This window comes from Lagopus leucura, unplaced genomic scaffold (genome assembly GCF_019238085.1).
Source record: "Lagopus leucura isolate 7727_CA_CO unplaced genomic scaffold, USGS_WTPT01 Super-Scaffold_100014, whole genome shotgun sequence".
Taxonomy (NCBI): Eukaryota; Metazoa; Chordata; class Aves; order Galliformes; family Phasianidae; genus Lagopus; species Lagopus leucura.
Genome location: NW_024962268.1, coordinates 1,727,078 through 1,753,975, shown reverse-complemented (window position 1 = coordinate 1,753,975; position 26,898 = coordinate 1,727,078). Strand labels below are relative to the sequence as shown.

Here is a 26,898-nt window from a genome sequence, read left to right as displayed (position 1 = left end):
GTGAACAAAACTGCACAGCACTTCTTTGCTGTAATTGAATAGAGGTACTGATAAGCAAAGGTCGTAGCTTAACATTTTCTGGGGGTGATTTCTGAGGTTGTTTCTCCCTTTCTGTCTGTTTCTTTCTCTGTGCAAATTTCTGAATGTAACATGCCTGCTAACCAGGTGAAAGAACAGAATAGAGGGTTTTTTGTTTTTTTAAAAAGACTACTTTAATAGTGAGCTATTTTTAAAGCTTCACGCTCCAACTAATGTATCTATACTGCCTGCTGGAATGAGGACTGTTGCATTTTCAGTGTCTCTGTACCAAGGACTCCCGTCACTCTGCTCAGCTGCCTTCAGTTTTCCTTCTGGCAGGGTCCTGACTACCCTAGTTTACATCTCTGTCCTTTTCTTGGTGCATCTCCAGTTCACGGACAGAATAATCCCTTCTGTGCTCTTTTTTTTCTTGGAGGGGGAGTGACTGATGTGACTGGAGATGGCAATGTTAATGCTTAATAGAAGTCCCAAGCTGTTCTTTCAGCTCATTTTACCTCCTTATCATTATACTGCTTACCTTATTTGCTAAGACTCTAGCATATCTCCAGGTTTTTCAGCTGTCTCACTATTTATGCTAGTTTGAAAGCTTGAGGAACTGTTAAAAATGATGTTACTCACTTCGGGAATAACTGCGTGGGTGCTTTCTTACAGCATTTATTTTCCTTTCTCATCCATTAACAAGTCGTTCGGTGCACTGTGATACGCATTATTGAAATGTGATAGAGCTGTGGTCCTTGCCTCCCAACTTCAGCCTTGTTTATGATTCCTGTGCGTATGCTTTGTATGCCAGGTACCCAGCTGTCTGAAGCTTTGATCAGCTGGGTGAGCAGTTTGTTTCTTTGGACCAGGTAAGGATTTGTCCGAGAATGTAGTTCAAGGGTTGTTAAGCAGTCAATGATGAAAGCATTCTTTCGTCTTCAGAACTGGAGGATTTACAGAAACGCAAGTGGTAGAAACTCCTGTTGTATCAGCTGTAAACGTAGATATAACAAATACGACTTCTCTTGCTGAAAAATGAACAAGGATGTTTTGGTTTTTTATTTTGGGGTCATTACTGGGCAGCTTGACAAGCTGAAAGTGCATGGATTTGCACGCAAGTTTACATCTTTCTGAGTAATATCTTTTTCCAAGACTGAGTGTGTGTATAAAGCTGTCTTTAATCCCAGAATCAACTTTTTGCTCATCCTCTTTAAATAATATTTATCCAATTCTGATCTCTCCACTTTCACTGCTATTTTCATTTTGCAATGGAGAAAATTATCCCTTTATTCAGTCTAACTAGGCAAACCGAGGGAAAAGAAGGGCATGTACCAGCAATGGAAAAAAGGATGTGTCACCCTGAAAGGACACAAGGATGTTGCCTGGACATGCAGAGGTGGGATTAGGAATGCCAAAGCATTGATGTACTGAACTTGGCAATTGATGTTAAAAACAGTGGGAAGGAATTCTAAAGGTACACAAGTTAGAAGAGACAGGCCAATGAGAGTGTATCCTCTTTGCTAAATGAGGAAGGAGAACTGGCTACAACAGCTATAGGGAGGGCTGAAGCGCTCTATGAAGTTTAGAGGAATTCAGTGCAAGCAAGGCTGATAAAGATGTCTGAAGGAGTTTTCCCCTCTCCTTTAGAGGGATTCATAACAGCCTGTTGTGGCCTGGTGGAAGAGTTGTTACTGCAGTTGTTACATTGACTGTCAGTGGAGGGCAGGACGGTAAATTCAGGTACATTTCAGAGGCAGGAATAAGTAGCTTCAGACTTTGCTGCAATCTCTGGATCTGTTGCATTTTGAGTGGTTCTTCTCTAAAATTACGTGCAAGTATCACAGAATCACAGAAACACCAAGGTTGGAAAAGACCTACGCGATCATCCAGTCCAACCATCCACCTGTCACCAATAGTTCTTAGTAAACCATATCCCTCAACACAATGTCCAAACGGTCCTTGAACTCCTCTAGGGTTATTGTGGCTAAAGTGCAGGACCCAGCATATGGCCTTGTTGAACCTCATCCCACTGCCTTCAGCCCAGCGATCCAGCCTGTCCAGATCCCTTTGTATGGCCTCGCTACACCCAGGCAGATCAACACTTCCTGCCAACTTGGTGTCATCTGCAAACTTACTGAGGGTGCACTCAATGCCCTCATCCAGGTCATTAATAAAGTTACTGAAGAGGACAGGTTCCAGCGGTCACCAGCTGCAGTTAGCTTCATTCAGTGCCACTCTCTGGGCCTGTCCCTCCAGCCAGTTCCTTACCAGCCGAGAGTGTACCTGTCCAAGCCATGGGCTGCCAGCTTCTGTAGGAGAATGCTGTGGGATACAGTGTCAAAAGTTTTGCTGAAGTCTAGGTAGACTACGTCAACAGCCTTTCCCTCCGCTACCAGTCAGGTCACTAGATTACAGGAGATCAGTTTGGTCAAGCAGGACCTGCCCTTCATGAACCCATGCTGGCAAGGCCTGATTCCCCCGGTCATCCCGCACATGCCATGTAATCTCCCTCAGGACAGTCTGCTCCATAATCTTCCCTGGCACCAAGGCTTACAGGCCTGTAGTTCCCAGATCCTCCTTACAACCCTTCTTGTCACATTGGCAAGCCTCCAGTCTTCTGGGACCTCACCAGTCAACAAGGAACGTTGATAGATAATGGCAAGGGGCTCAGCTATGTCTTCCACCACTTCCCTCAGCGCTCTTGGGTGAATCTCAGCTGGCCCCATGGACTTGTGACAGTCCAGTTGGAGTAGTAGGTCTCTGGCTGCATCCTCCTGAATTGTGGGGGGTTTAGTCTGCTCCCCAGCCAAGACTACCAGGTCAGAGAGTGGAGTACCCTGAGGGTAACTGGTCTGACCTTTAAAGACAGACATAAAGAAGGCATTCAGAACCTCTGCCTTTTCCTTATCCTCAGTGGTCACATTCCTAGCCTCATCCAGTAAAGAATGAAGATTCTCCTTAGTCCTCCTCTTTCTGTTGATGTATTTGTAAAAGAGTTTCTTGTTCCTTTTTACCCCAGTGGCCTACTTGAGTTCAGGCTGGGCTTTTGCCTTTCAGATTTTCTCTCTACACATCTTAACAGCTTATCTTTCTGAATCGCCCATCCCTTCTTCCACAGGAGTTAGGTTCTCTTTTTCTCCCGGAGCCTCAAGAGTAGCTCCGTATTCATCCATGCCGGTCTTCTTCCCTGCCAGCTCATTTTGTGGCTAAGGGGTACAGCCTGCTCCTGCGCCTTTAAGACTTCCTTCTTGAAGAGTGACCAGCCTTCTTGGACCCCTTTACTCTCTAAGACTGAAAGAGAGTAGAGCCTTTCTTTTGTGCTGCAGAAAGCTGCTCCTCCATTCAAACATTTTAGTGAAATTTATAACATATAACTAGGGTTTGTGACTATTTGATTTTTTTTGTATTTAGTGTATGAATGTTGTTCACTGTTGTTTACTTACAAGAGAGCCTTAAATCTACTAAGAGGAAGATGATTTTTTAGTGATGTACTGCCAGAGATTTATAAGAATAGGCAGAAATGCATTTTCTGTCAGAAAGTGAGCTTGCTGTTTCATTAGGCAACTCTAAGAACTGAATGTCAGAAAATGTAGTTAGGGTGGTAAAGGAAGCACAAAATCCTGGCCAACATGTAGTTGATTGCTGTATATGACAGACGGTATTAAAAAGACTGCAGAGCTGAGAAAGAAAAGCTGAGCTTTCTTTGCAGAAAGGTGGTTTTGTGCAGTGTTATAAATAGGTACGTTGGTGTTACTGAGAGGTGAATTCAATCTTTTCAGTTGTTAGGAAAGGTTGATTACCATAACAAGGTCCTGAAAATGCCTAAGGGACTGTGTAGTATGAACTGCCACTAAAAACATCTCACTTCCCAGTTCATGTGGTTCAAGGGTTAAGAAAAAAATGAGACTGTAGCACTGGGATAAGTAGAAATAAAAGATGAATGTGTGTAGCTGGAAAGAAAGACTACATGTTGCTTACATTCTTGGGAGTCTCCTGTTTAGACTTAATCTTAGAATGTGCTTCTGTACCATCACTCCTCAGTGTCTGAAATGAGGCCTGTTTTGAGGTTGCATTAATTGATAGTGTTAGAGCTCTGTGTATCTCCTGAATAAAAAAAATACTACAAGAAATGCATTCATATGTAGGTAGAGCAAGCCAAATTTAGAGGAATTATTTTTTTTAGTTGAGGCAATCAAGTCTGGAGACAGTCAGTAAAAACTGAAACAAATGCTAGGCTTTTTTTAGGGAGTTTGCATGCTGGTTCCTGTATAAGAATACAGAGCACTAGACTATTCTCTATTATAGCTGTCTTATCTACTTTTTTTAACCTCTCCTCTTCTTTCACTAGAAAGCATCCATATGCTTTCTGAAAGTACACAGACATCATCTGTATAAAAATCATCATCTGTATAAAAATAAATTTATTATGTATACTATTTGAGTTCTTTTAATTTCACCACAGAAGTGTTTCCTCTGCTTTCACTTGAGTTAACAGTTAATGTACGAGGTGTTTCGTATCGGATTTATATGGCTATATGAAATTTGTAAAATGATGTATGCAAAGAAAGTTTTAGACCTAGAAGCAGGCAAAAAAGAAATGGAACAGTAGTTTCTTTCATGTATGGGTGGATTTTTTTTTCTTTTACACTGACACGTGAGCAATGCTCTGGTGCCATTTAAAATGCAGAGAATTTTTCCCAGGGCCCGTGACTTGAAATCACAAAGGGAGACTTCTGGGTGACGTTTCCTTAGCCTTCCAGTTTCCAAGCTAAGCCTGCATGGAATCTGTTTGATCTTTATGCAGTGTAGCTTAAAAAATGTGCCTGTGAAGTAAAAACCATGGCATTGCCAAAGAACTTCACAGCATCGTATGATTTGTGTAAAATGTGAAGTGTCTTTGGAATGATTCCACTGAGAGAGCTTTCTCCTGATTCTCAGAGATATTTCTTAGGATATTTTTTTTTCATTTGAAGTCTCCTTACATTTTACTTTCAGGCTTCTTAGAATTATAAGGGGATGAGAAGAAATCTGCACTCTCTGAGTTAAAGCAAGTGAACATGCAAGCTTCTACTTCTCTCTAATTCTTAAAGAAATAAGAGAGATCTGAAAACTAGATGGAACAGATTTACTGCAGTCACAAGCTGGGCTCCTTCCTAGAAGTAGGAGCAGAACCTACTAGTGTTCTAACAGTACATGAAACTTTGGGGTTTAAACTCCGAGGAAAGCAGATAGATCATTTCAGTGATCTGTATTAGAAATGATGAAAGAATGAGAGTACTTAGTGTCCTTTTGTTTTAATTTATGTACTTTGCAATATGGCAGAAGACAGTTTAGGAATCTCTAACACATAAGAAAGCATTATGTACAGGAGATTTTATTTAGGGATGTTGTTTTATATGAGGTCTGCTCCAGAAGTAATGGCTTCTGTGTTGGCTGACAATGTTATAGATGGCTGTTCCTTGTATGGCAGTAGAGGTTGAACTTTCCCTGAAATATTCTATTACGTGTTGTTGCTCTGTGATATAGCAGCAGAGGGGCAGTGTGACAAAATGGCGTTTGACATGGAGGTGTGTATGAAGAAAAGATGTGCCATTGAATTTCTCCATGTGGAAAAAATGTCACTCACTGTTGTTTCAGGAGTCCAGTGCATGTGAGCACAGTGAGGCAGAGAGTGGTACGTTTCAGCTCTGGCGCCAGTGGATCACCTCCACTGGTGCAGATTTTTGATGAGCTCAGCATGTAGGCTCTTGTTCATCAGTAGTGAAAATGCATAGGTAAGGGCAATGCCTTTGTTGAAAAATAGCATTTTGTAGCTGGGAATTTGCTCTGTCAAACAGAGTTCTGTGCTCTTGTCTCGATTGTAGTTTCCATGAAAACAAATATGAGGTATTGATTTTGGAGCAACCTACATATATGGAAATTAAAAATCAGCACAGCAAAATGCAGGTGAAGTTTAGAAAGTCTTTAAGAGATCTGCAAGCCTAAGAGATCATATTGTTGAGTGCACAGCAAGTTTAGGTCACAACAAAATACTTTCTTGTTAGGTCAGGCATATTAGACAAATAGAAGCTCTGTTTCACAGATGGGAGAAAAAGAAACATTACGATTTGCACAAGGACAGCCTCTGGCTGGCAACCAGCAGTTGATCCACCCTCAGGAAAGCCATAGAGTGCAAAAAGGAGTCTGTTTAGCAAAGAATCTGCCGAGCTAGCTTTATCTCCATACAGTTGAGCTGTTCCTGATAGTATACTTCTGCAGAAGCTGCCCTGTAACCCAGCAGATTTTCCTTCACAATCTTCCTCATTTGTGGCTGTCCCAAAACATCTTGCAACAAATGTAGGGAAAAGGGTGCAGAGTGGCATCTTACTGCTTCACTTTACTTTCATTTTTGCTGTATTATTTCTCATGAAAATGGTAGGTATGTGAAAGCGGCACTAGACTGTATGACCACTTGATGGCACCAAACAAATCTGAAAGACCATTTAAAAAAAAGAAAGAACTGATAGGGAGCATTTCTGTTTTGGGAGAGCACCAATGTTTGCTGAGTTAGTAATGTACTTCATAAGACACTCCTGATAAACTTTACCATGTGCAGTTTCTTTAACACATTACGAGCACTTCAGCACTGCTGTAAATAATTAGCATTGGGACCTTGTGCAGAGTATTACTAAACTAGGAATGCATTCTTAGCCTGATAGGTCAGTTTGTCAGCAAGAGAGAGTGTGCACTTGCTTGGCTAAAAATACTCTGGTTTCCTTGTACTGTATACTCATAGTATCTCTTCTGCGTAATAATCATCATCACACAATAAAAAGTAGTTTCTGTACTGGATCACTTCAACTATTTTCAAATAAAAGGAGAATTCTAGTATCATTGCACCGTGTGCTATTAAATTTGCAGTGATTTTGACACTTCGGTAACTGCTTGTCTTACAGATATTATTCTTCCCATTCTCTGTGGGACAAGATGTTCTCAGGTCAGTGATGAGGAGGATCACCATATTGATTCTTCAGTTGTTCACATGAAGGTGTACCAACAGTGAGCTCCCCTAATAGCCTTATGGATGTTTCTCCTTGCCTTTTCTGAATACGTTATAAGAGCCTTGTTCTTCCCATGTTTTTATTAGTTCTCAGAAAAATGAGTTTCAGCAGCAGACATTTGCAAGATAACCTCCTAGTCTATCCATTAAACACACAGCAATTGCTAGAGGCTTCCTTTATTTAATTCACTCTGAATCCTCTGTTTAACTTCCTTTTGTCCTTTCATCTCCAAACACATTTCCTTGTGTAATTACATCCTTTTCTGTGTCTTGTGGAGAAGGAGGAAGACTCAAAATGACCAGCAATCTCATTCTTCCACTGTTCCATTTGAAATAAAAATGTCTGCTATGTTTGTTTAGTTTGCTTGGGTCGTATGTAAAAACAGATCCTTTGGTTTCTCTTCTCATCTTACAGAACAGAGACAGAGCTTATCTCAGCATTGTATGGATTGAAACAATTAAGGATTTCAGCATGCTTATTTCTCTTTAACTTCCAGTTCTCCTACAACATTATAGGTTAATGAAAGTGTCTAATGCTGAGGAATTTTGTATACACGCATATACATACTTGTTGACATTTTTTAGCTTCCCTTTCTTCATTCCCGTGTAACTGTTTTGTAATGAATAGTTAGAATTAACTAGAAAATACTTTGTCTTGGAATCTCCTTGAGTTTCCTGTTTGTGTGGTACCCAACACAGCGGAGGCCAAAATTATGGATATTAATAGCAACATATAAAAATTATGACTCATAGGGCCTGTGATTGTGTGTATGCATATAAATGTGTCCACGCACATGCCCCCAGGCCTTCAAAGCCTATATCGAGGCTTTTTTAGAGAGTTCTTTCAATGTGTGCCTGAATTTTGTGCATACTGATTCCAGAAACTTGTCATGACTGAGGATCTCTTGGAGAGTTGGGACTTGATGATCCTTGGGATCCCTTCCAACCCAAGCCTTTCTATGATTCTATGATCAGTTTCATCACGTTTCATAGATTTCACCACGTTCTTGTTTGACCTTTTACTGTCCAAGTGTGATTGGGAACCTACAAGCCCTTCTCCATTACAGTAGGCTATAGCATTCCGAAGGTGTATGAGGTTCCTGGAGTGCTCTTTCTCAGTGTGGGATGCTTGAGTATAAACATACTTGAGAGTAAATATGCACTGGCTTAAAGGTGAATGCTTAAACCCTTTAAAACCTTCATTTTCTTTTACTGTTTACTTCCCTCTGTAACACATTTGTAGGAAAGATGATAAAGTTTATATCAAAGTCTTTGAGAATGTCAGCGTTATATATTTGTAGGATTGTTGTTTCCACTTTTGTAACAATATTAACCGTTTAATAAAGCAGCTTCAAAAGATGCAGACAGCTTTGTTGCTGGGTGCTAGTGTTGTGCTCTGACCCATCTTAAATGGCTGGTGGAACAGTGTAGCAATTAGATAATTGTTTCATCAATGTATGATTAAATCCAAATTCCTGTAATTGATGCTTCCTGTAAGCATTATTGAAACAGATCTTCAATGAAATCAGATACATATTCTTGCTTGCCCAGTGTTTGAATTCCAGAGGGAAGAAAATGGAAAGCAATTAGAGCAACAAAATGGATGTTCATAATTTAATATTCAAAGCAGACTTTTTCTATTAAATTTGCATTGACAAGAGAGATTTCATGTGCCACTGAAGAAGTAGTATATTTAGACTTTGTGTAGTTGTTTAGCTCTGCTTTTGGCACTGAAGTCTTTTGGATGCTGTAGACTCTATAACGGGAATGCTTTTCCAGACTTGGCAATCTGTGTAGCCCTTAGCCATGAGATACAATATGCAGAGATTCAGTGGGGGGGAAAAAGAGAGTTGGTGGCCATGTTAATCTGATAAATGTTCTGGAAAGGATGCTCATTCAGATGGAAGAGCCAGCCCTGCCTCTAAATAGTGCTGCAGCTTGGCTCGAGGCTGCAAGCATCTGCACATGAGCCTAGCTCAGTCACTGATGTTTACTACAGAAAGTGGCACCACTTCTGCGCTGGGGACCAAGTCTGATTTTCATGCGTTGAATTTGAATTGAGAAAAGTTATGTGTACCTCTTGACACCAAGGTCAGCATGGTTCAGCATGGGATCAAGGCAGCAGCTCCTACCACTGGATTCGTAATTGCTTTTTGAGACTTTGTCGGAGATAAAGCTCTATATGTTTTTAGTCGATACTTTTCCAGTCACGAAGTAAGTCATATATTGCTAAGTGAGGATGAAACAAAAGCGGCTGAACTTAAAGTTAAGGATTGGAGTGAGTTGCCTGTGAACACTGCTGAATCCGTTGCACAAGGTGTCTCAGAACTGATTAAAATAAGTCCATGAGGAGCAATGCTAGTGCAGCTGATGCAGAGGGGTAGGGGAAGAATATCCAGTAATTTCCTTGTGCTTGAGGCATGCATCTCTGATTAAGCATTTCTAAACACAAATGAAGTCTGAGGAGGCAGAGGTGCAGTGAATTCTTGAGTGACTGAAGTGAGGTATGAGTTAAGTGTTTGGAGATATCAGATACACAGATTCTGGAGGTTCAAAGGCAGCAGTGTTTTGATGTAATTCTGATACTTGCTAATGTTGTCAGTTGTGGAGGAGCGCTGTGTTTAGAAGAGATTAATAACACAGTGTTTTACAATCAGAAGGACAGTGCTAAAAAGTACAACAATGTTGATAGCAATTTCAGTTGCCATCATAAATACACCAAGCCATTATTTTGTCGTATTCCTCAGAGGAAAAGAATTAGACTTTCTGGAAAGTGAGAAATTTGAAGTATTTTGCATTTGTGAAAAGATCAGATTCTCCCTTCAAACAAACTACTGAAGTGTATCAGCGTATTGTTTCTTTTACTTAAAGGACTAACTAGAATTCTTGGAAGAGCATTGTTTGGCTGCAAAGTTAAATACAGGAAGATTAATATTTGGGTCCATGAAGGGCTGAAGTATTGAAACACAATCTATTGATTATTGATTTGTGAACAACCAATTGGCCATGAGCCAGCAGTGTTCCTTTGTGGCCAAGAAGACCAGTGGTATCCTGGAGTGCATTAAAAAGAGCGTGGCCAGCAGGTCGAGGGAAGTGATCCTCACACCTGCTCTGCCCTGAGGAGGCCACATTTAATCTACTGTTCTGAACTATCCAGTTCAAAAAAGATAGGGATCTCCTAGGAGTCCATCAAGAAAAATGATAAAGGGCCTAGGCTTCCTATCATATGAGGAAACACTGGGTTTGTCAGCCTGGGGAAACAAAAACGGAGAGGGGATCAGATAAATGTTTATAAACATCTAAAGGGAGGTGGGAGGCAAATGGATGAGCCCACGCTCTTCTCAGTGGTGCATAGCAATAGGACAAGGAGTAATGGCCTAAAACTTGAACACAGGAAGTTCCGTACTGACATGCGGAAGAAGGACTACTTTAAGGTAAGGGTGATGGAGCACTGGAACAGGTTGCCCAGAGATGTTGTGGAGTTTCCTTCTATGGACATATTCAAGACCCATCTGGACTCCTACCTGTGCAACCTATTGTAGAGTGCTTGTTTTAGCAGTGCAGTTTGGCTCAGTGATCTTTTGAGGTTCTTTCCAACCCTTGCGATTCTGTAATTACAGATTTTTTTTTTCCTGTGATTCTGATTCAGCAAATCAATTGTCACCTGGAGTGTTTATCACCCTTTAGGTTTCGGCATAGTCCAAATTGCTGGTACTTGAGAGATTGGACCATTCACAGTTGGATCAGACAATGCTTAAAACATGGTGCACAAGACAAAGCCTTATACACATTAAAAAACAAGGTAAGATTTTACAAGGAAAAAGCATAACTATATTTGATCAACATTTTGAGACAGTTGTGCCCTACCTGGAATTCCTATTACGGCCTGTTATGAATACTGTTGTTTTAAGTTCAGATATATAATTGTCTAAACAAAAACTAAAGTTTGACTTGAGTAGCTGAAACTCGAGTCAAACTTTAGTTTCAGCAAAAACTCTTCACAGCTTTTCTGTCCTCTTTTTTCTCTTTGAGCTTTTTGGTTTTAAGTAGTGCTGGCGTTTAAAGCACACTGAATAGAACATAAAAACATAAAAGCCCTGGTAGGCAGTGCCTTTCTTAGTCCCAAAGGCCCTGACAAAATGCTAAAACAAACCCAGTAGACTGAAAAGTAGTAGGCCTACATCACAGGAGCCATGTTAATAAGGTTCTTGTATTGCCTGACTGTCATACTGCACCAGTGTGCAACTCCATGGTCTTGATCCTTCTGATACCTGCAGAGCTCTGCTTTGAAAGATTTGAACAGCAGATTTTCTCACTGATTTTTTTTTTCTTCTCTTCAGGTCCAGTATGGAATTTTCCCAGATAATTTTACATTTAATATTTTGTTGGATTGTTTTATAAAACAGAAGAAATATGAGGGTAAGAAAATAGATACCAGCTCTTCATCCTCAGTTGAATGCTCTTAAATATGCAGAGCCTTCCTATGTATTAAAATATTATAGCCATATTTTTCACATTGAAAACACACTTTCCTTATCTAAACTACTTTTCTGCATATTTATATATCACTTAGGTTGGATCTCTTTCATTGTATGATTTTGAAACATGCAATTCACAGTGTTTCTATGACCATTAATGCTATTCAAAATGTAAGCCATCTTCTTCCACTTTTTTTAGAATTCCAATTTACATGTTAATATTCTGTTAGAAGGTGCTAGTGAAAATTCAACAACGTTGTCCACTTGTAAACTATTCAAAAAGCTATGCATCTAAAATGAGCTATTTGTCTAGACTTGTTTGTTGCTGAAGAAAATGCTGAGAAGAATAATCCTCTCATGTTTGATGACAAATAATTAAGGTTTTCATTTCACTGCAGATTTTTTTTGCGCTATAGACTGGCAATGATCTTTCTTCGCAATAAACCTTTTGCAAACCAAACAACTGAGAAGGAAAACAGAATTGTTGAAAGACTTGTCTGAAGCTTTTGTCTTGAGGTTTTGCTAAGTGGGAAGTTAATACATATTTTATTTTGAGAGGCCCCTATCCTATGAATTCCCCTTTTTTCTATCCATATTTTTTTTTCTCTGACGGGCTCAAAGCCTTCAGACCTTCATGAGAGGGAATATCACTGAAACTCCCTGAGCAGCTCCTTGAGAGCACTGTTTGCTGAATACAGTGAATGCTGTGGGTGGTCTGTGACAGTATTTATTCTCTGCTGTGCACTTCAGTCACCTTGAAAGCAATGAATTTAAGCCAGTCTTTAGTTTAAATACAAGAAAAAATAAGTATTTTGAAGGTTAAAAAAAAGAAGTTAATGATTGAAGGGCTGAGCAAAGAAGCAATCAGAGTCTGAGAGCAATGGGTTAAGATGTGTTTAGAAAGCTACTTGTTGTCTTCCACGTAATCCAGTTGATTGAGCTTTCTCCTTCTCATGACATGTTAGAACAACCCAAGTGGATAAGACTAATTCTCTACTGTTAGTCATAGGAAATCTTAAACTTTCTTCCTAACCACTTCAAAAAACACTACAGCAGTAAAACATCGGGGAACGTTAATGGATGCAGAAGAAGGAGCTGTGTAATTTTCCACTTAACGGGTGTTTATTTCCTCCACAGATGCTCTATCAGTAGTTACAGAGATCATGCTGCAAGAAAGTTTTGATGAGTTCTCGACACAGCTTCTTTCTCTCTATATTTTATACCAGTACCTAGCAACCAAGTCTGAATATACGGTAAGCTGACCACACTCAAAATGATACATGGAGCTTCTGTTTCTACATGTTATATTGCAGTCAGCTAGGCGTTCTGTTCTGAATGAAAACTTTCCTTTAAGTTTTTGTAAAAAATAAAATGCTTGCAAGTTTTCTTTATTATTTTGACAACTATAAAAGAAAGAAAAAAAAAAAAAAAACGAGGAAAACCAGCAAATCACACGTCATCCCTTTTTGTTGTTTCTTTCTCTGAAGGCATGTCAGGATTTTCAGAGGTGGTATATGATCACTCTAAGGTTATGAAGTGGCATTTCACTTCAGTTCAAAGAGGGCTCTGTCAGTTAACAAAAAAACTGTTATTTAGGACACTGTTAAGGTGAGTGTTGCTCACCATTGGAGCTTGGTAACAAAACATTTCACTAGAACTTTACCAAAAAGGGTTCTTCTATCATTTTAGGCAGTAACTTTTCCTGTAGTTTGGCATAAGTCTTCAAAAGCCTATTACCATCATCCATAAGAAAAGTATTTGAAGCCTCTATGTGTCTTATTAAAATGTATTTGTAAGATTTTAATCAGTTGGGTTGTAATTTTAGTTTTCACTGCTGGAAACAGGTGTGTGTTTGCCCTATTCACTCTTATCTCCTCCATTCCCTAGGAGACAAGTATACTCGATCACTTGTATGTGAGAAGCATTTTCCTATTATGTTTGTCTGTCTTTGTGCCTCACTGCAGAGAGGCACTCTTCAATACATGTGGTATTTTTGAAAGCTGAACTTACAAGCAGTGGTGGTGTGGACATGTAACACTTTTTAAAAAGCAAGCTTATTTTTACAGCTGTGACCTATTTAGTATGTATTTTGAAATAACTCCATCCAAGGACAGCATTATAAGCCATATTTTTATAGGTATACAACATAGGGAGTACCAGTCAAGACTTCATAATGCTCAGTACCAGTTTTCTGTGGCTAATTTAGGAAAAAGTGCAGAGAGTAGAAAGTAGCTGCTTGTGAAAATCCCCATTCCTTCTTTCCAAGGTGCAAGAAAGGTCAGCCAGTGTCCTGTTGCAGACAGAGCATTGGCTGTAGTTTAGGGATCAGCAGACTGGCAAAATGTTTTGTTAAACTTGTACTGTATCATAGGCAATCTGACTACGTTGGTCCTCAGTATTTGTAGTAATTTTAATTTATTTTATTTTATTGCTGCTGTAAGCGCTGCTGAAACACTGATCTTAGCTCTCACCAGAAAATTTCATGCTTGATTGTTGAAAACAATCAGTATGATTGCCATGTTCAATGGCAAAGGTATTAAGTTCTCCCAGTTTCTCCAGCCCTTGAAGCCAAACACACTAGCTCCCAAAAGAATCTAGACCTTTAAAGTTCTCTTCTGGTTTCATTTGCTCTTCCTGTAACATTCAGCAGGAATACTGAATTCAGCAGGAAACAGAACTATCCCCTTGTATCTCTTGCCTAGGTTAGACAAATACATTTCATGGTTGTCAGATAATGGTATTTTTTGTTGGATATATGTATGTAAGTTCATGTGCACTTGAATGGAGACACCAAAAATGCCATATCCCAAAAAGACACCTTCTTGCATTAAGCCAGGTCAAACCCTTGTGCTTTTTAAGAGTCAGTGGAGTGCAGGGAATTTTTCAGAATAAAATTCACACCTCCCTTGTGGCTTTAATACACTTACTGATTGGGGCTCTAGCCATATTTGGTCTGATCTGTCACTAGGATTTGAAGCAGCTGCTAGCAGCATATTCTTCTCTGAGCATTTTCTATTCTAGCAGAGCGTGAATCTTACCACACACTTAAAAGAAAGGACTTTTCCAATATAGAAGGCATGTAATTTTTGTTTTAAGCAGTATCAGACTGAAGCAAATGTGAGGACATACAGGACAGAGGCTGAGTTTGACCAATGTAAATCAATATAATCTTAACCCTATGTGAACACACTGACTAACTTCAGAATGTTGACTCCATGCATTTTATTTTTGTTTAGAAGATGTTCCTTTGCGTAAATATACTGTTGTTTTGGATATGAGTACTATAACTGAACACTGAATTTGTTGTATGATTCTGTACTTTATTAGTAAGATGTAATTAAGGCCAAGTGGTTGCTGCTGCAACTTTTTTGTTTGTGTTTGTCAAGGAACGCATGCTTAGTTTACATCTTATTTTACTGTTTGCAGTGGGAAGAGGAGAGAAATCTTGGCGCATCACTATTGCTGACGGGTCTAAAGCAAACAAGTACTGTGGGATTTAGCTCCCAGTTGTATGGTTATGCATTTCTTGGTAAGTCTTGCCTCCTTTGCAGTCATATTTATCCTTTTATTAGTTGAATGAATTGAACTGGTGTCTGTGCTTAACTAAAATGTAATTGATGAAAAGACTGAGGAAAAAAATGTAGAAATCATGGGAGGAACAATTTCAGAGTTAAGACCAAATGAAGGAAGGTAATCTTAGAGAGGAGTAAGGTTGTTTTGCTTAGGGAACAATGTATTTTCCAAATAACCCCCCCAAAAAAAGAGTTCCACAGAACAAATTGACAGTTATGAAGAATGAGCTTTTTTTCTACTTCAAATCATGAGCTTAAAATAATGCTTAAATCCCAACGTGTTTGGAGGCCACAACCTGAAAGACACTATGTTTAGAATATTTAAATAAAGTATTAGTACTCACCACAACACTAGTGTTTCTGTCGTGAATAGCAGATGGTACCACCTTTATCCTCTATCTTTTAAGGAGCCTTCACTGCTAATGATATGCAGTACTGTTTGAAGAACAGCTAGTGCATCCAGGATAGGTGGGAAGGAGGATGTGGGATGGGGAAGAAGAAATAAGCGATTATTGAATTTCCTTCACGGGAGTATAGTCCAGACAGCGTATGTCCTCTGCAAAATGATTATTTGATTGAAAGTAGTAAATTAGTTTAGAATGTGTGATTATGCATTTGTTCCATTACAGAATTAAATTTTATTCTAGAATTCATTCAGGATGATAATAAGTGTACATGTTCTTAAAATATGACCTCAAAATACAATACGTAGTGACAAAGTTAGGTTGCTGATTATGATTTATCGTGACTGTAAAATGAAGACCTCATTTTTAGCCAAAAGGGGGATAAATATGAAAATTAATTGGAAATCTAATATTCCACGGAGCTGCTATTAAGTGGCATTCGGTTTTGTGCCATATAGATTGATTGAGCAACGTCTGTAGATGTGCATTTCAGTGTTTGTGAGCAGTAGTACTTGTTCCATGACTTTCACATTCAGTAGATCAAAAGCTATTTGCTGCTATGTCACATACTTCACAGTCTTACCAGCACTAATGGAACCAACCTCTGAAAGAGTGAAAGACGTCTTCAGGCACAGAGTGGCCTAAAGCACCTTAGCTATTTTAATTTATCTGTAGTCTATAAGCTTTGTGCACATATTACCTTATTTTTCTATGAAGAAGAGTAAGTTGTGTTTTCACAGTCATGCATTATTGCAATCAGAGTTCAAATTCAACTGAGAACTTGGATGCATATCTCTGATAGGATACACTGAAGTCGTAGTATTTTTTTTCATTGGTAATGACAAAATCAAGAATTTAGGGTGGCATTCATTGCCAGTTGGTATTCACAAACTGGAATGTCATGTAGATTTCCTCTGTTGTGTTAAATGGGAATTTCATGTTCATGCTCATGTACTCATTACTCCTGTTCACCTCAGAAGAAACACCATGTTGTCCGCAGTGCTGCACATCATTGGTCCTGCTAAAGTCATGCAGACCTTGTTGCACAGTACTATAAATCAAGAACCAAGATTTCATTTTGGCAGGTCTCCTATATTTTCTCTCAGGAAGTTCCAATTAGAAATAAGAATACTGAGCTGTAGGGTTATAGAGCATGTACTATTAATCTCATACAATCTATCCTTAATACATGTGTGAGTAGAGCCTCAAAACTGCAGGTGTGAGTCCAGTCTCTCAGATTTGGTGGACACATGTTGCACAGTGAGTCCATGAAGGCTCTGAAACTGTTTGTCGGAGATGTTCAGAAATCCTGCTTAGAAGTGCTGTTATAATTGCCAGACAACGGGGAAGCTTCTCTACTTTTCCTCTTTTCCACATGAATAAAATTTCCAGGTGGTGGAAAAAATAAGTGGAGAGAAACAAGAAACAAACATGATAATCCTGAAACTGAGCAAATAGAAGGCACTTCATTTAAGTACAGTAATGACAATTCTGTCAAAGCAGCTTCATAGAAAAGAATGCTGTTCTTACCAGACAAACCTAAAAACTTGCTTTTTCACAGAGAACTGCGTCAACTCTTATAGATTTCCTTAGGAGTTGAGTTTTCAAGTACTAATCTGAAAGTGTCTGTCTTATCCTTGGTACTGTCTTATCACAGGGAAAGTGGAGTTGAATAAAGGTCTAAGAGCTGTATACAACCTAATGCCATTGATGTGGACACCTGGATACTTAAATAGAGCTTTGCAGGTGATGGAGAATGTAGCTTCTTTGCCAGGAGACAGCAAAATCTGCCAAGAAGCTGTAAGTATGAAAACTTCATATAACCTGCATAAAACAAGAAATTACCTACAAGCCAAACTCCAGTAAAACTTGTAAATTACTTGTCTTGCTAATGAGAAGATATCAGACCTTTCCAGGCCCAGCAATTTTTCAGAGCTCTTTGGAGTCCAGGAGAGGTGATTTAGAACAGAGATATTGCCTTAGTTGGCAAGCCAGCCAACTATAGATATCTGGAGACCTTTTGCTTGTGGCACGTTTCATAGATTCCAAGGTTACACAGTTATTTCTTCCAAGATAAAGATTCAGAATAAAGATTCACAGAAGGGTAACAGCTCTTTATATTTTTAAAGACTGAACTTTAAAACGCAGTCAGTCTGCATTCAGTAATTTATGACAGTCGTGTTATTCCCAGAACAGCAGCAACATCCATATAGCAATTTCATATTTTGTATCAATAATAGATAAGGAAATAATTTAGTAAGTCCCACAGTGACACTAATGAGTTTTTTTGATACAGCTTCAGTTAAGAGATGGTGGTTCTCTTGGTAACTCTCAAGTGGAGGTCAAGAAAAAAACAAGAGTCATAGAGATTAAAAATATACCTTTACCAGTATGTTGTATTATCATTTTTCCTGTTAAATTATCCAACCCATTTCAGGAATGAATATGTTGTTGAATAAGTGATTTCCCCCCTTACTATCATTAAAGAGGAACCAGGATGATCTATTAAATACTGTATTCTTTGAATGTTCCATAGTAACATCTTATTTAGATGTATCTGTGACTGTGTATCACACTATCACAGGGGCTACTGTTTAACATTAGTATTTATGGCTAAGTATCAGACCTGGAGAAGACATTAGTCTAGTGCCTGACACATTCTCAAATACCAGTCAGCACCTGACTGGCAGGGAGTAGACAGAGACCTGTTGACAGAGACTGACAGAGTTATTCTGCTGCAGGGATTTCAAAATGCCCAACCTCAAAAGTCCAAAATGCAGTTTGGAATCCTTCCAAGACTGAGTTTGTTTGCTTTTAGAATTTATCATTTAGAGTAGTCTTGAACTACATGGTAACTTACAAAGCTGTTTGTCAATCTGACGGTAGTATTAGTCAGACTGTAGTTTCAAACCGTTTATGCTAACAGTGACAAATGTGATTGCCCAGGTTGATGTTCTGGAGACCGTTTTACAGTCTGTCCTTGAAGCAAAACCTGGTTCAGAACCATCTGCAGAAGGCAAAGAAGTAAAACAGAAGTCAGAATATGCAGAATCAGAAGAAACGGAGCAGTTGAAAATACCTAGATACTACAGCCGATTCAAGGTAGGAAACTTCCTTTTATCTAAATATTCTAAGCTATAGATCTCCTTAGTACATAGTAGAAGATAAATTAGTTCACAGATTATGGCTAGTAGACTGACATTCTTTCAGTACACCGAGAATCTACTTGGCATTTTTGAAACTGATTTCACCTTACATTTTCACTTACTCAAAGAGGAAGCAGCCTTCAAACAAATAAGTGCTCAAGGCCACTTGTCTTTTGTCTGTCTGCTGGGATTTTATCTTCACTTTTCATACATCAGAATGATAAATCCAAATGCTGTTTGCAAAAGTGGTATGTCATTAGAGATCCATTATCTGACCTTGTGTGGGTTCTTGCTCATTAAAATAAATGGTACTGGAGATGAGACCAATCTAAATTTATTATCCATTTATGTACATTAAGTACAAAAGTTGCATGTATACTTTCAGTCTGGATAATAAGTAAGGATATTCTTCTCTTCTCTTCTTAGCTTTAGTTTGTCACAATATTGATAACAATATAAAATTCAAACATTACAGCATACCTATATGTTGTTTTTTTTTTTTTTAAGCATCTCATAGCTATGCAACAATCCCATTTTATTTGATCATCTCTGATTTGTGTTGTGGTAAAAATCAAAAAAAAAGCTAGTCTGGCTTATAATTCCAAGAGTAATGCTCTTTCCTTAGACCATCAGTTTCCACTGTTGCTATCATGACCTTGAACAGCTTTGAATACATACAGTTGCTCTAAAATAATTCCAGAAATTAGATGACTATTACCCTATGGTTTCACATTACCAACACTTGCTTTTCCCTTCTTTGGTTTATATTTATATAGACTGTTTACCACTAATATTTGAATATTACAGTTAAGCACTTAGGACTTTGTATTTTGAGTGTTTGGGAATGAATGAGAGGACAGCATGTGATAATTCATGCTTGGATGAATTACAGTGAGTTAGGTAAATACACATGCCCTTTGAAGGAGAGAACGAGGCATTTTTTCTGTCTGTCATTGTCCATCCATTGTCTGCCCTTAAACAAAATAATGATGAATGCTCAAAACAAGGTCTAAATGTCAAACAGTGGGGAACAGTGGTGCCAAGAAGATATTTTCCCATTGCTTCAACCTTTCTTCCATAATTAACCCCATTTCATAATTAACCCCATTCATTCCCTGATGTAGTAATGATCCAGCAAACTTCTTTGTCCATCCCCCGTCCTTGGATGTGTTCAAGGCCAGGTTGGATGGGATCCTGGGCAACCTGATCTAAATGTGTATGTTTGGTGGCCCTGCCAGGCAGGGGGGTTGGAACTACATGATCCTTGAGGTCCCTTCCAACCCGGGTGATTCTGTGATTCTGTGATTCTGTGATCCTTACCTCTAAGGTCTCTGAGAATTCTAAATCTAAGGAAAAACATAGCACTCACATGAAATCTTAGGTATCCACTTAGGTATCCAAGAGTAAGTGATATATAAAGAAGTCATAATTTTCTTGATGAGAAAAAAAGAGCTTTCAAGACAGAATTCCACTTCTGCTAAGTCTGGAAGAGCTATTATACTCCTCTCTGAAATCCATTAAGCCAACAGCAATCAGTTTTCCCAGCTGAACTCCTGGACAGTGGCAGGACAGAGATGAAAGTACACTAGAAATACACATAGATCTAAGGGAAGTTATGGGTCTGGCTGCTCTGAAAAAAACTGGCGATGTTGGCATTCGCTGCCAGTGTCCTGGCATATGCTATTTAATCCCAACACAGTAATTGCACTTATGCTACTGAAAAAACTGTTGCACTTAGTCCAGCTCTGCGTTAGCAAGCATGTCCCACTCTTTCTCCTGGTGCTGAAAGTGAATCACTTCAGTCTCATGCTTGTCCAGTTCTCTTTCACGAGTGATACACCTAGGCATGCAAGGAAGAGCATCTGGACTTTGTCTAGACATACTGTTCCTGTACCATGTTCTGCATGGTTTTCTACACTGGCTTGGACTTTATGTCTAGTACAAACCTCTGAAACAGCCATTTGTAGAAGTACCTGAAAGAGCTGTGGCAGCCTGTCCATGAAATCAGATATGTGAGAGGCAGAATGTTCTTTGCCTCCAGCAGGCAGGACTTGAGAGCCTTTGGCTATTTCCAGATAAAGCCTTCAGAGCAGTAATTTAGAATTTTGTGTCTGATGCTCTCATTCATGTTGTAATTACCTGTTTCCAGATATCATATTCTGAGGCATACTACTCAGTACAGTGTTCCTTAGGCAATTCCTTCCATCTGTGTCAGTGATCAATGGGCAAGCATTACATCATATAAATGCTGAGAGCACCCTCTTTAAAAGCACTGTACCTTTTCTATCTCTGTGCAGAGCCCTGGAGACTGCTTATAAAAATCAATGAGTTTGCAATTTAAGGATGTGCTCTTCTGGTACCTGCAGGATATAGTTACTTTCCTAAATGAGTTTCATTAATGTATTACAGCAGAGCAGAGAGGATTCCGGAGTTCAATAGTACCAGTAATGGGTTAGGAGAGAGGCCCAGCTATTTTCCAGTTCATTGCATTTCTTCTTTTTCAATTTCATAGTGATTAGTTCTAGCATACAACTCTCTTTCCAGCACATCCTCACTAGTAGGTAGGTAGACTGCATCAGTTATTAGGAATTGTGTTCCTTTCTCAAACCCAAACCATACTGTCTTCATATTTATTCTGGATGTATTGTAAATTCACTTGTATCTCAAACAGAAGAGAGATAAATACACAGATATTACTAATTTTGGTTTTAATTTGGTAATGTCACATTGTTTCAGTTTATAAACTTTGTCATAAAATCAAAGGCAACAGAGCCAAATTCCCAAGCACCTCAGACCTGCACACATAGTGTTAAAGAGCTTTTTATCTGCTGTCAGTCATGTTCAAACTTCCGTGGGCCTGACAAAAGAGCAAATCTGTTGTAGTTGTGTCGGCTGAGGCGGGAAGAGGTGAAAAGGCATCAGAAGAGATGCTCCAATTTCTTTTTTCAGAAGAAGGCATAGCCTCGAGGCTTGAGTTGAGCTGCAGTGCCTTTGCAGATTATTGCAGTGAGTGCTGGGTAAGAGGAACACTGTTGGCCAGCTGCATGGTGTGCAAGCTCCCATTGATAACTGGGAGTGGAAGATCGAATGTCATCGTGTCCTCAGAGTCACCATATGATGATTAATTATCCCACCTTCTTTCAGTTATCTTGCAGTGCAAATCAGTAGGGTTTATTCATATAAACCCTATTTATTATTTATAAAGAACACATGAAAGAAGCACGTGGATGTACCTACCTACTTTAAACATTTCTGCAAGTGCCTGTTTCAGTAAAATATTTTATTTAAAAGAACAGTCAGGAATATGTGTTCCTACCTAATGAATGAGCAAGGGTTAAGGAATGTGCCAGTGCCATGTCGTCTTCCTCCCGCAGGAAACTCTTTCCTGACCGTCTGTATATCTGCACTTTTAAGGCAATTAATCAGTTTGTTAGAGAGCCATCAGGCCAAATATTCCATAAAGCCAGAAATAGTATCAATGACTCAATGACTCATCATCTTAAGTGAATTAATGTATTTATGCTGCATGAGCTCTGGTAAGTAAAGCTCAAGAAAGAAGTATTGCAGTTTGTTACTGAAGCTATATCTTTAGTTACATTTTAGAATACACCTGAATAAATATTACTTGCTTTAGCTCTATTGTGTTTAATATGTGTAAACACAATCAAACCTCAGATCACAGTAACAGTTGGCAAAAAATCATGGAAGCTACTTAGTATGCTATTAGTAAGCAAGCATTTAAAGTGATCTGCATATGTGGAGAGTGATGCTAATGCAGGCATTGGGGAGCACATCAGTCAGTCCGCTTTGATTTAAGACACAAAAAAAGGTGCTTAAATTGTATTTTCACTACTGACTGATCAGCTAACCCTTGTTTATACCAGGTGACTACACTTGGAAAAATGAAGAGAATTTCAGTACATAACGAAACTTTCTTGTTTCCATTTTATTGTTCAGAAAAACTTATTCCAAAGGTTAGCATTTCAAGGGGAAGAAGTGATACCAGCTACCACAGTCAAAATCCTTAGGTAGGACAAAATGGCCAGCTTGGATCAGCACAGCTAGTCATTAGATTCAAACAACTGTATGTTAATTGTTACAGGGAAGTGCTTGGTCACTGATTATTTTGTGACTGTCTCTTTCTTTCTCTGTCCCATCAAACCCTCCTTTTTGTGGCAGGAGCTGTACTCTAAGCTGCATTCACTTGGCAGGGTTGAATCTGAAAGCCTGTTAACTCTGACCACTCAACTCGTCAAGGAAAAGCTGCCAGCATGTGAAGTGGAGGACATTGCAAAGCATGAGCAGAAGCTAAAGGAGTGGGAGCAAGAACGGGCACTTCTGATTGAGAGAGAAAGAGAAATGAGAGAAAAAGCTAAGCAGGAACTGGAAGCTAGGAAGCTAGCTAAGGCATCTGCTTAATACTGAAACTCACACTGCCATAATAGTATGCATTCCTCGGTATATGAACTGTTCACTATTAATATTTCACTTAATTACTGCTGCAGATAACACTGTATGTGACTGTTTACTATATGCAAATAAATCTCTTTCCATTTTGCCTGCTTCCTGAAGCAAAAGCATGTGTAGTTTAGAAATCATCATGTTTATGATCCATTTTCCTCCCGTTGGCAGCCAGGCAGGGGGTGGTATGGAGACAACACAAAGAAACAAAGGCATTGTCTGTGTTAAAAGTTGTAGAGGGGGGAAGAGACAAAAGAAGAGGGGAAAATTTCAAACACAAGTTGTTTCAGTATGAGTTTCTCACAGAAAAGAATGCCTGGGCCACTCTGAATTTAGCCACTAAGAGGATTAATGTATATTGACTGTTTTTTTTTCCTGCCCACTTGGAAAATTCAGGCTAGTCTGCATGGAGCTGGAAGCCTACTTTGGATTGTTTTCGAAACAGGGAGTTAGCACTTGCAAAAGTACTTAGATGTGCCTGTAAAAATGCTTCCTTGTTAAGGAATTGAGAAATTTATGACTTCATTAGCACTTCCCTGCTCCACTTTTAAGGTCAGTAGAGAAACAGGTGCAGTCACCTCAGCAAAGGGGCCTCATTCTGCACTGCAATTCCTTTTATGTTCTGGGCACTGTTTTATGTTCTTTTTTGACCTAATCCCATTTTTGCCTCAGCTGCATACATAATCTCATGCCCTATTCTATGGATTGTGAAAATGGTGTAGCTATTCATACAGAGCAAAAGAAGATGGCAAGGGAGAAAAGGTTGTGGGTTGCATCATGCTTACGTTCCCTGTTGCCACAGAAGCTGGTCAAGAGACAGTTTTCTTCAGCTTCTTGCAGGGCAAGCTCCTTAAAAACAGGGAGACCCTGACAACAGCCTTTCTGTATGGCACCTTGTTGTGTTAACAGTGGTGCCTCAGTGTGTTCTACCACAGTATCTGAGAAGTATTTCCAGTTTTATCATGTACCTGTCTGGCCTTAGAGCTCTAAATCTCACATCACACACTTACTAAATCCTTTGAGAACAGAACATGCTGCAATTCACTGAACTTATTTGTAGTTAGGCGTCTTTCTGCCATTCACCAACTGCTTTGCCTATTCTATTTACACTCACAAGTTGATTGCTTTCACATCTGAGAACATGACAGTAGGGTCCTTTGCCCTTCTTGTCAGCAATTCCTGTGGTCTCTCCCATAGCGCGCTGGGAGTGCAGTCTCCAGGTGAGGTGGTGATTCTGTGTTTTGGCCTAACTAATTCAGCAGTAGTCTTTACAGGCAATTCTTCTCATATCAATTCTTCTGGAGTTTTTTTTTTTTTTTCCTCTTAAGCACTCCTAATGCTTTCTAGCCTTAAGAGAGACTGGGAGGCCAAATATACTTCTGAGAACAGTTTCCTTAAAACTGGTGGCTTGAAGATAGCATTCCTAGTGGGCCACAAGAGACTGAAGTGTCCTTCCTGTGCCTATACTCAGTTTTTTGGCATGAGAACATGGGTCGTACCTCCAAAGGTTCACAATTGATCCTGCATCATCGAGTTTTGTTCTCAGCTTCTTGATAAAAGAACCAACTTTTCTTCTAAGGATATTCTGTACACCACCACATTTTTAGGAGATGGAGGGTCTGCTGTATAGCTTCAGACATCTCAGCTGTTGCTCCCATGCCTATGAGATACTATCTGGCTAGGCCACAGTGGATAGTCCCATGCTTCTAGCTGCTTGCTGGCATCTGTTCATTGGCAGCATGCACAGCCTGTTTCTGGCCCCATCTATGCTCACTCACCCTGATGCCAGGCTGCTAATGCTCATCAGGCTCTGGCAAGCAGCCAGCTGCCACATCCCTGCTATCTCGTAGAGCATGCATTACTTCCCACACAGCTAAGCCCCCTTGCTATTTATTTAGATTTAACTGCTATAGCAACAGAAAAAAAATCTTCCTCTAAGCACTGACCAACCTGTTAATATTGCAGGCTGCCTCCTTTTTTTTAACTCTTAAGCACTGGGTTTGAATGCTTTTGGCTCTGCCTGTAGCCAGAACTCTGACTAGATACAGCCTTTCATCCAGGCATGAACTTTAAATAAACTGGAGAATAAGTGTTGTATGACGTTGTCCTCCAGGAGAGATTTTCCTCACCATGGATAAAACAGATACTCTGCACTGGACTTGAATCTGCTCCCACTTGCCTCCTAGCTCCAGGAAAAGGGAGTTTCCCTGCTAAATACTTTGCAGGCATCAGACAAGATTGTGGTGGCCAGACAAGAGACACCAAACCCAGTACCCATGGCAGTGGGTTCAGATCATTTGTAGCTTAAGGAGTGAGAAATTCTGGCAAGTCTTGCTTGTCATGTATCTCTCAGCTCAGCATCACTCTGAGCAAGAAACCTCTTCTGATGCTTCCACCAGTCCCACATGTGGATCCCTTTTCCCTCCCTGCAGAGCCATTGGTACGTATTTCTCCACTGCGCATTGGTCTCCCATCTTCTCTGCTCCCCCACCCCTGGTCTCACCACCAACTCAATAGCAACAAGTTTCTGCCAAACCAATGTCTTACCATCAACCAAATTTCCCACAAGCCTGCCTGTACACTCTTGAATTTGCCAGCAGCTCCTCTTGTCAGCTTTATCTCCATTGATTCTCCTGTACATCCAGCCTGTCTTCACGTCTCCAGGGCAGCAGGGCACCACTGCACTCATCTCCTAACACCAAAAGCTTCAGGCCTTGCTCACAGTCAGGAGGTTGTGAACCCCAATTTGCTGATGCACTGCACACATATCTGCCCCGTGCCTGTAACGGTTTTCCCAGTCCCTCCATTAAATGTAACATTATGGTGGCCTTGGATGAGTATTTCCTAAAGATATCATAACAGTGGGGCTTAGCAAAAATTGCTTGATTAACGAGCAATTTTTAATTGAATTTCACATCTTCAAACAGCATTTCACATGCTGCTTTGTCAGCTCTTGATTATAGAGCAGTGTTTGTTTGTTACTTAACCCAATTGTTATCCTGCATTTGCTTTTTCTGCAGAAGAGCAAGGTGTGCAGGAGCACAGACAGGGCCGGAGCTGCCCAGGGCTGCTCCCACCTCACGCCGGGAGCTGCGCTGTGCGTGGCCCAGGGGAGACGGTCTGGGTCTGTGGGGTTGGGGCTGGGCAGGAGTGGGACCAGGTGTGTGCGCCGCGTGTGGCTGGGGGTGGGAGCCACTGCAGGTTGAGGGCGCTGCCTCTCATCTCCTGATGGAGCAGCGGTCCTGTGGTCGTGGCTAAACTTCAGTAAAAACCTTGTACATCTGCCACTGGGTCCTGCATCCTTCAGGATGGAGGAATGTTACAGGTCACTTTGTGACGGAATTTGTCCAAACTTTCAGCATCTCTCAGGAATGAGTCTGGGTTCCAGGTAGCCCAGAGTCCTTCTAACCAGATGCCTGTGTCTCTCTGGCAGCCATCACCTTCTGTAGCAGAGCTGGCTTTATCTAAAGGGCTGAGCAGAGGCCGTACAGTAGTGTTTGATCCAGTGCTGCTTAAACACAAGCTTTGATGCCAAAGGAAGTATTTATATGTGTGCATATAAACATAAAAAACCCTACTCTTATGTTCTCTACAAACACAAAAAGGTTTGGAGTCCTTTAGTTCTGCACCCTGGTGCATATTAGATGCAAGATCACACACAGCCCAGCAAGCCCACCTCACAAGGCCACAGTTGGGCTTTCCTCAATGTGGCTGCCCCTTGCTGCATGTCAGACAGCTGCCAGACTGCTGCATGCAGACAGGGCTGTCGCAGTGCTCCCT

The 26,898-nt window shown here is 40.0% G+C and overlaps 1 protein-coding gene across 1 annotated transcript in view; it reads left to right on the top strand.

The window, feature by feature from the left end:
- The window catches only part of MRPS27 (mitochondrial ribosomal protein S27), a 40,023-nt gene extending 16,789 nt beyond the window's left edge, over positions 1-23,234 (top strand). Inside the window, exons 5-11 of the mRNA XM_042875235.1 lie at positions 10,745-10,859; positions 11,398-11,476; positions 12,673-12,788; positions 14,962-15,064; positions 17,169-17,311; positions 18,458-18,613; positions 22,837-23,234. Of these exons, the coding sequence (XP_042731169.1) occupies positions 10,745-10,859; positions 11,398-11,476; positions 12,673-12,788; positions 14,962-15,064; positions 17,169-17,311; positions 18,458-18,613; positions 22,837-23,076 (952 nt within the window). The 3' untranslated portion in view covers positions 23,077-23,234. The remainder of the gene's footprint in view (positions 1-10,744; positions 10,860-11,397; positions 11,477-12,672; positions 12,789-14,961; positions 15,065-17,168; positions 17,312-18,457; positions 18,614-22,836) is intronic.
- Positions 23,235-26,898: the final 3,664 nt, after the last annotated feature.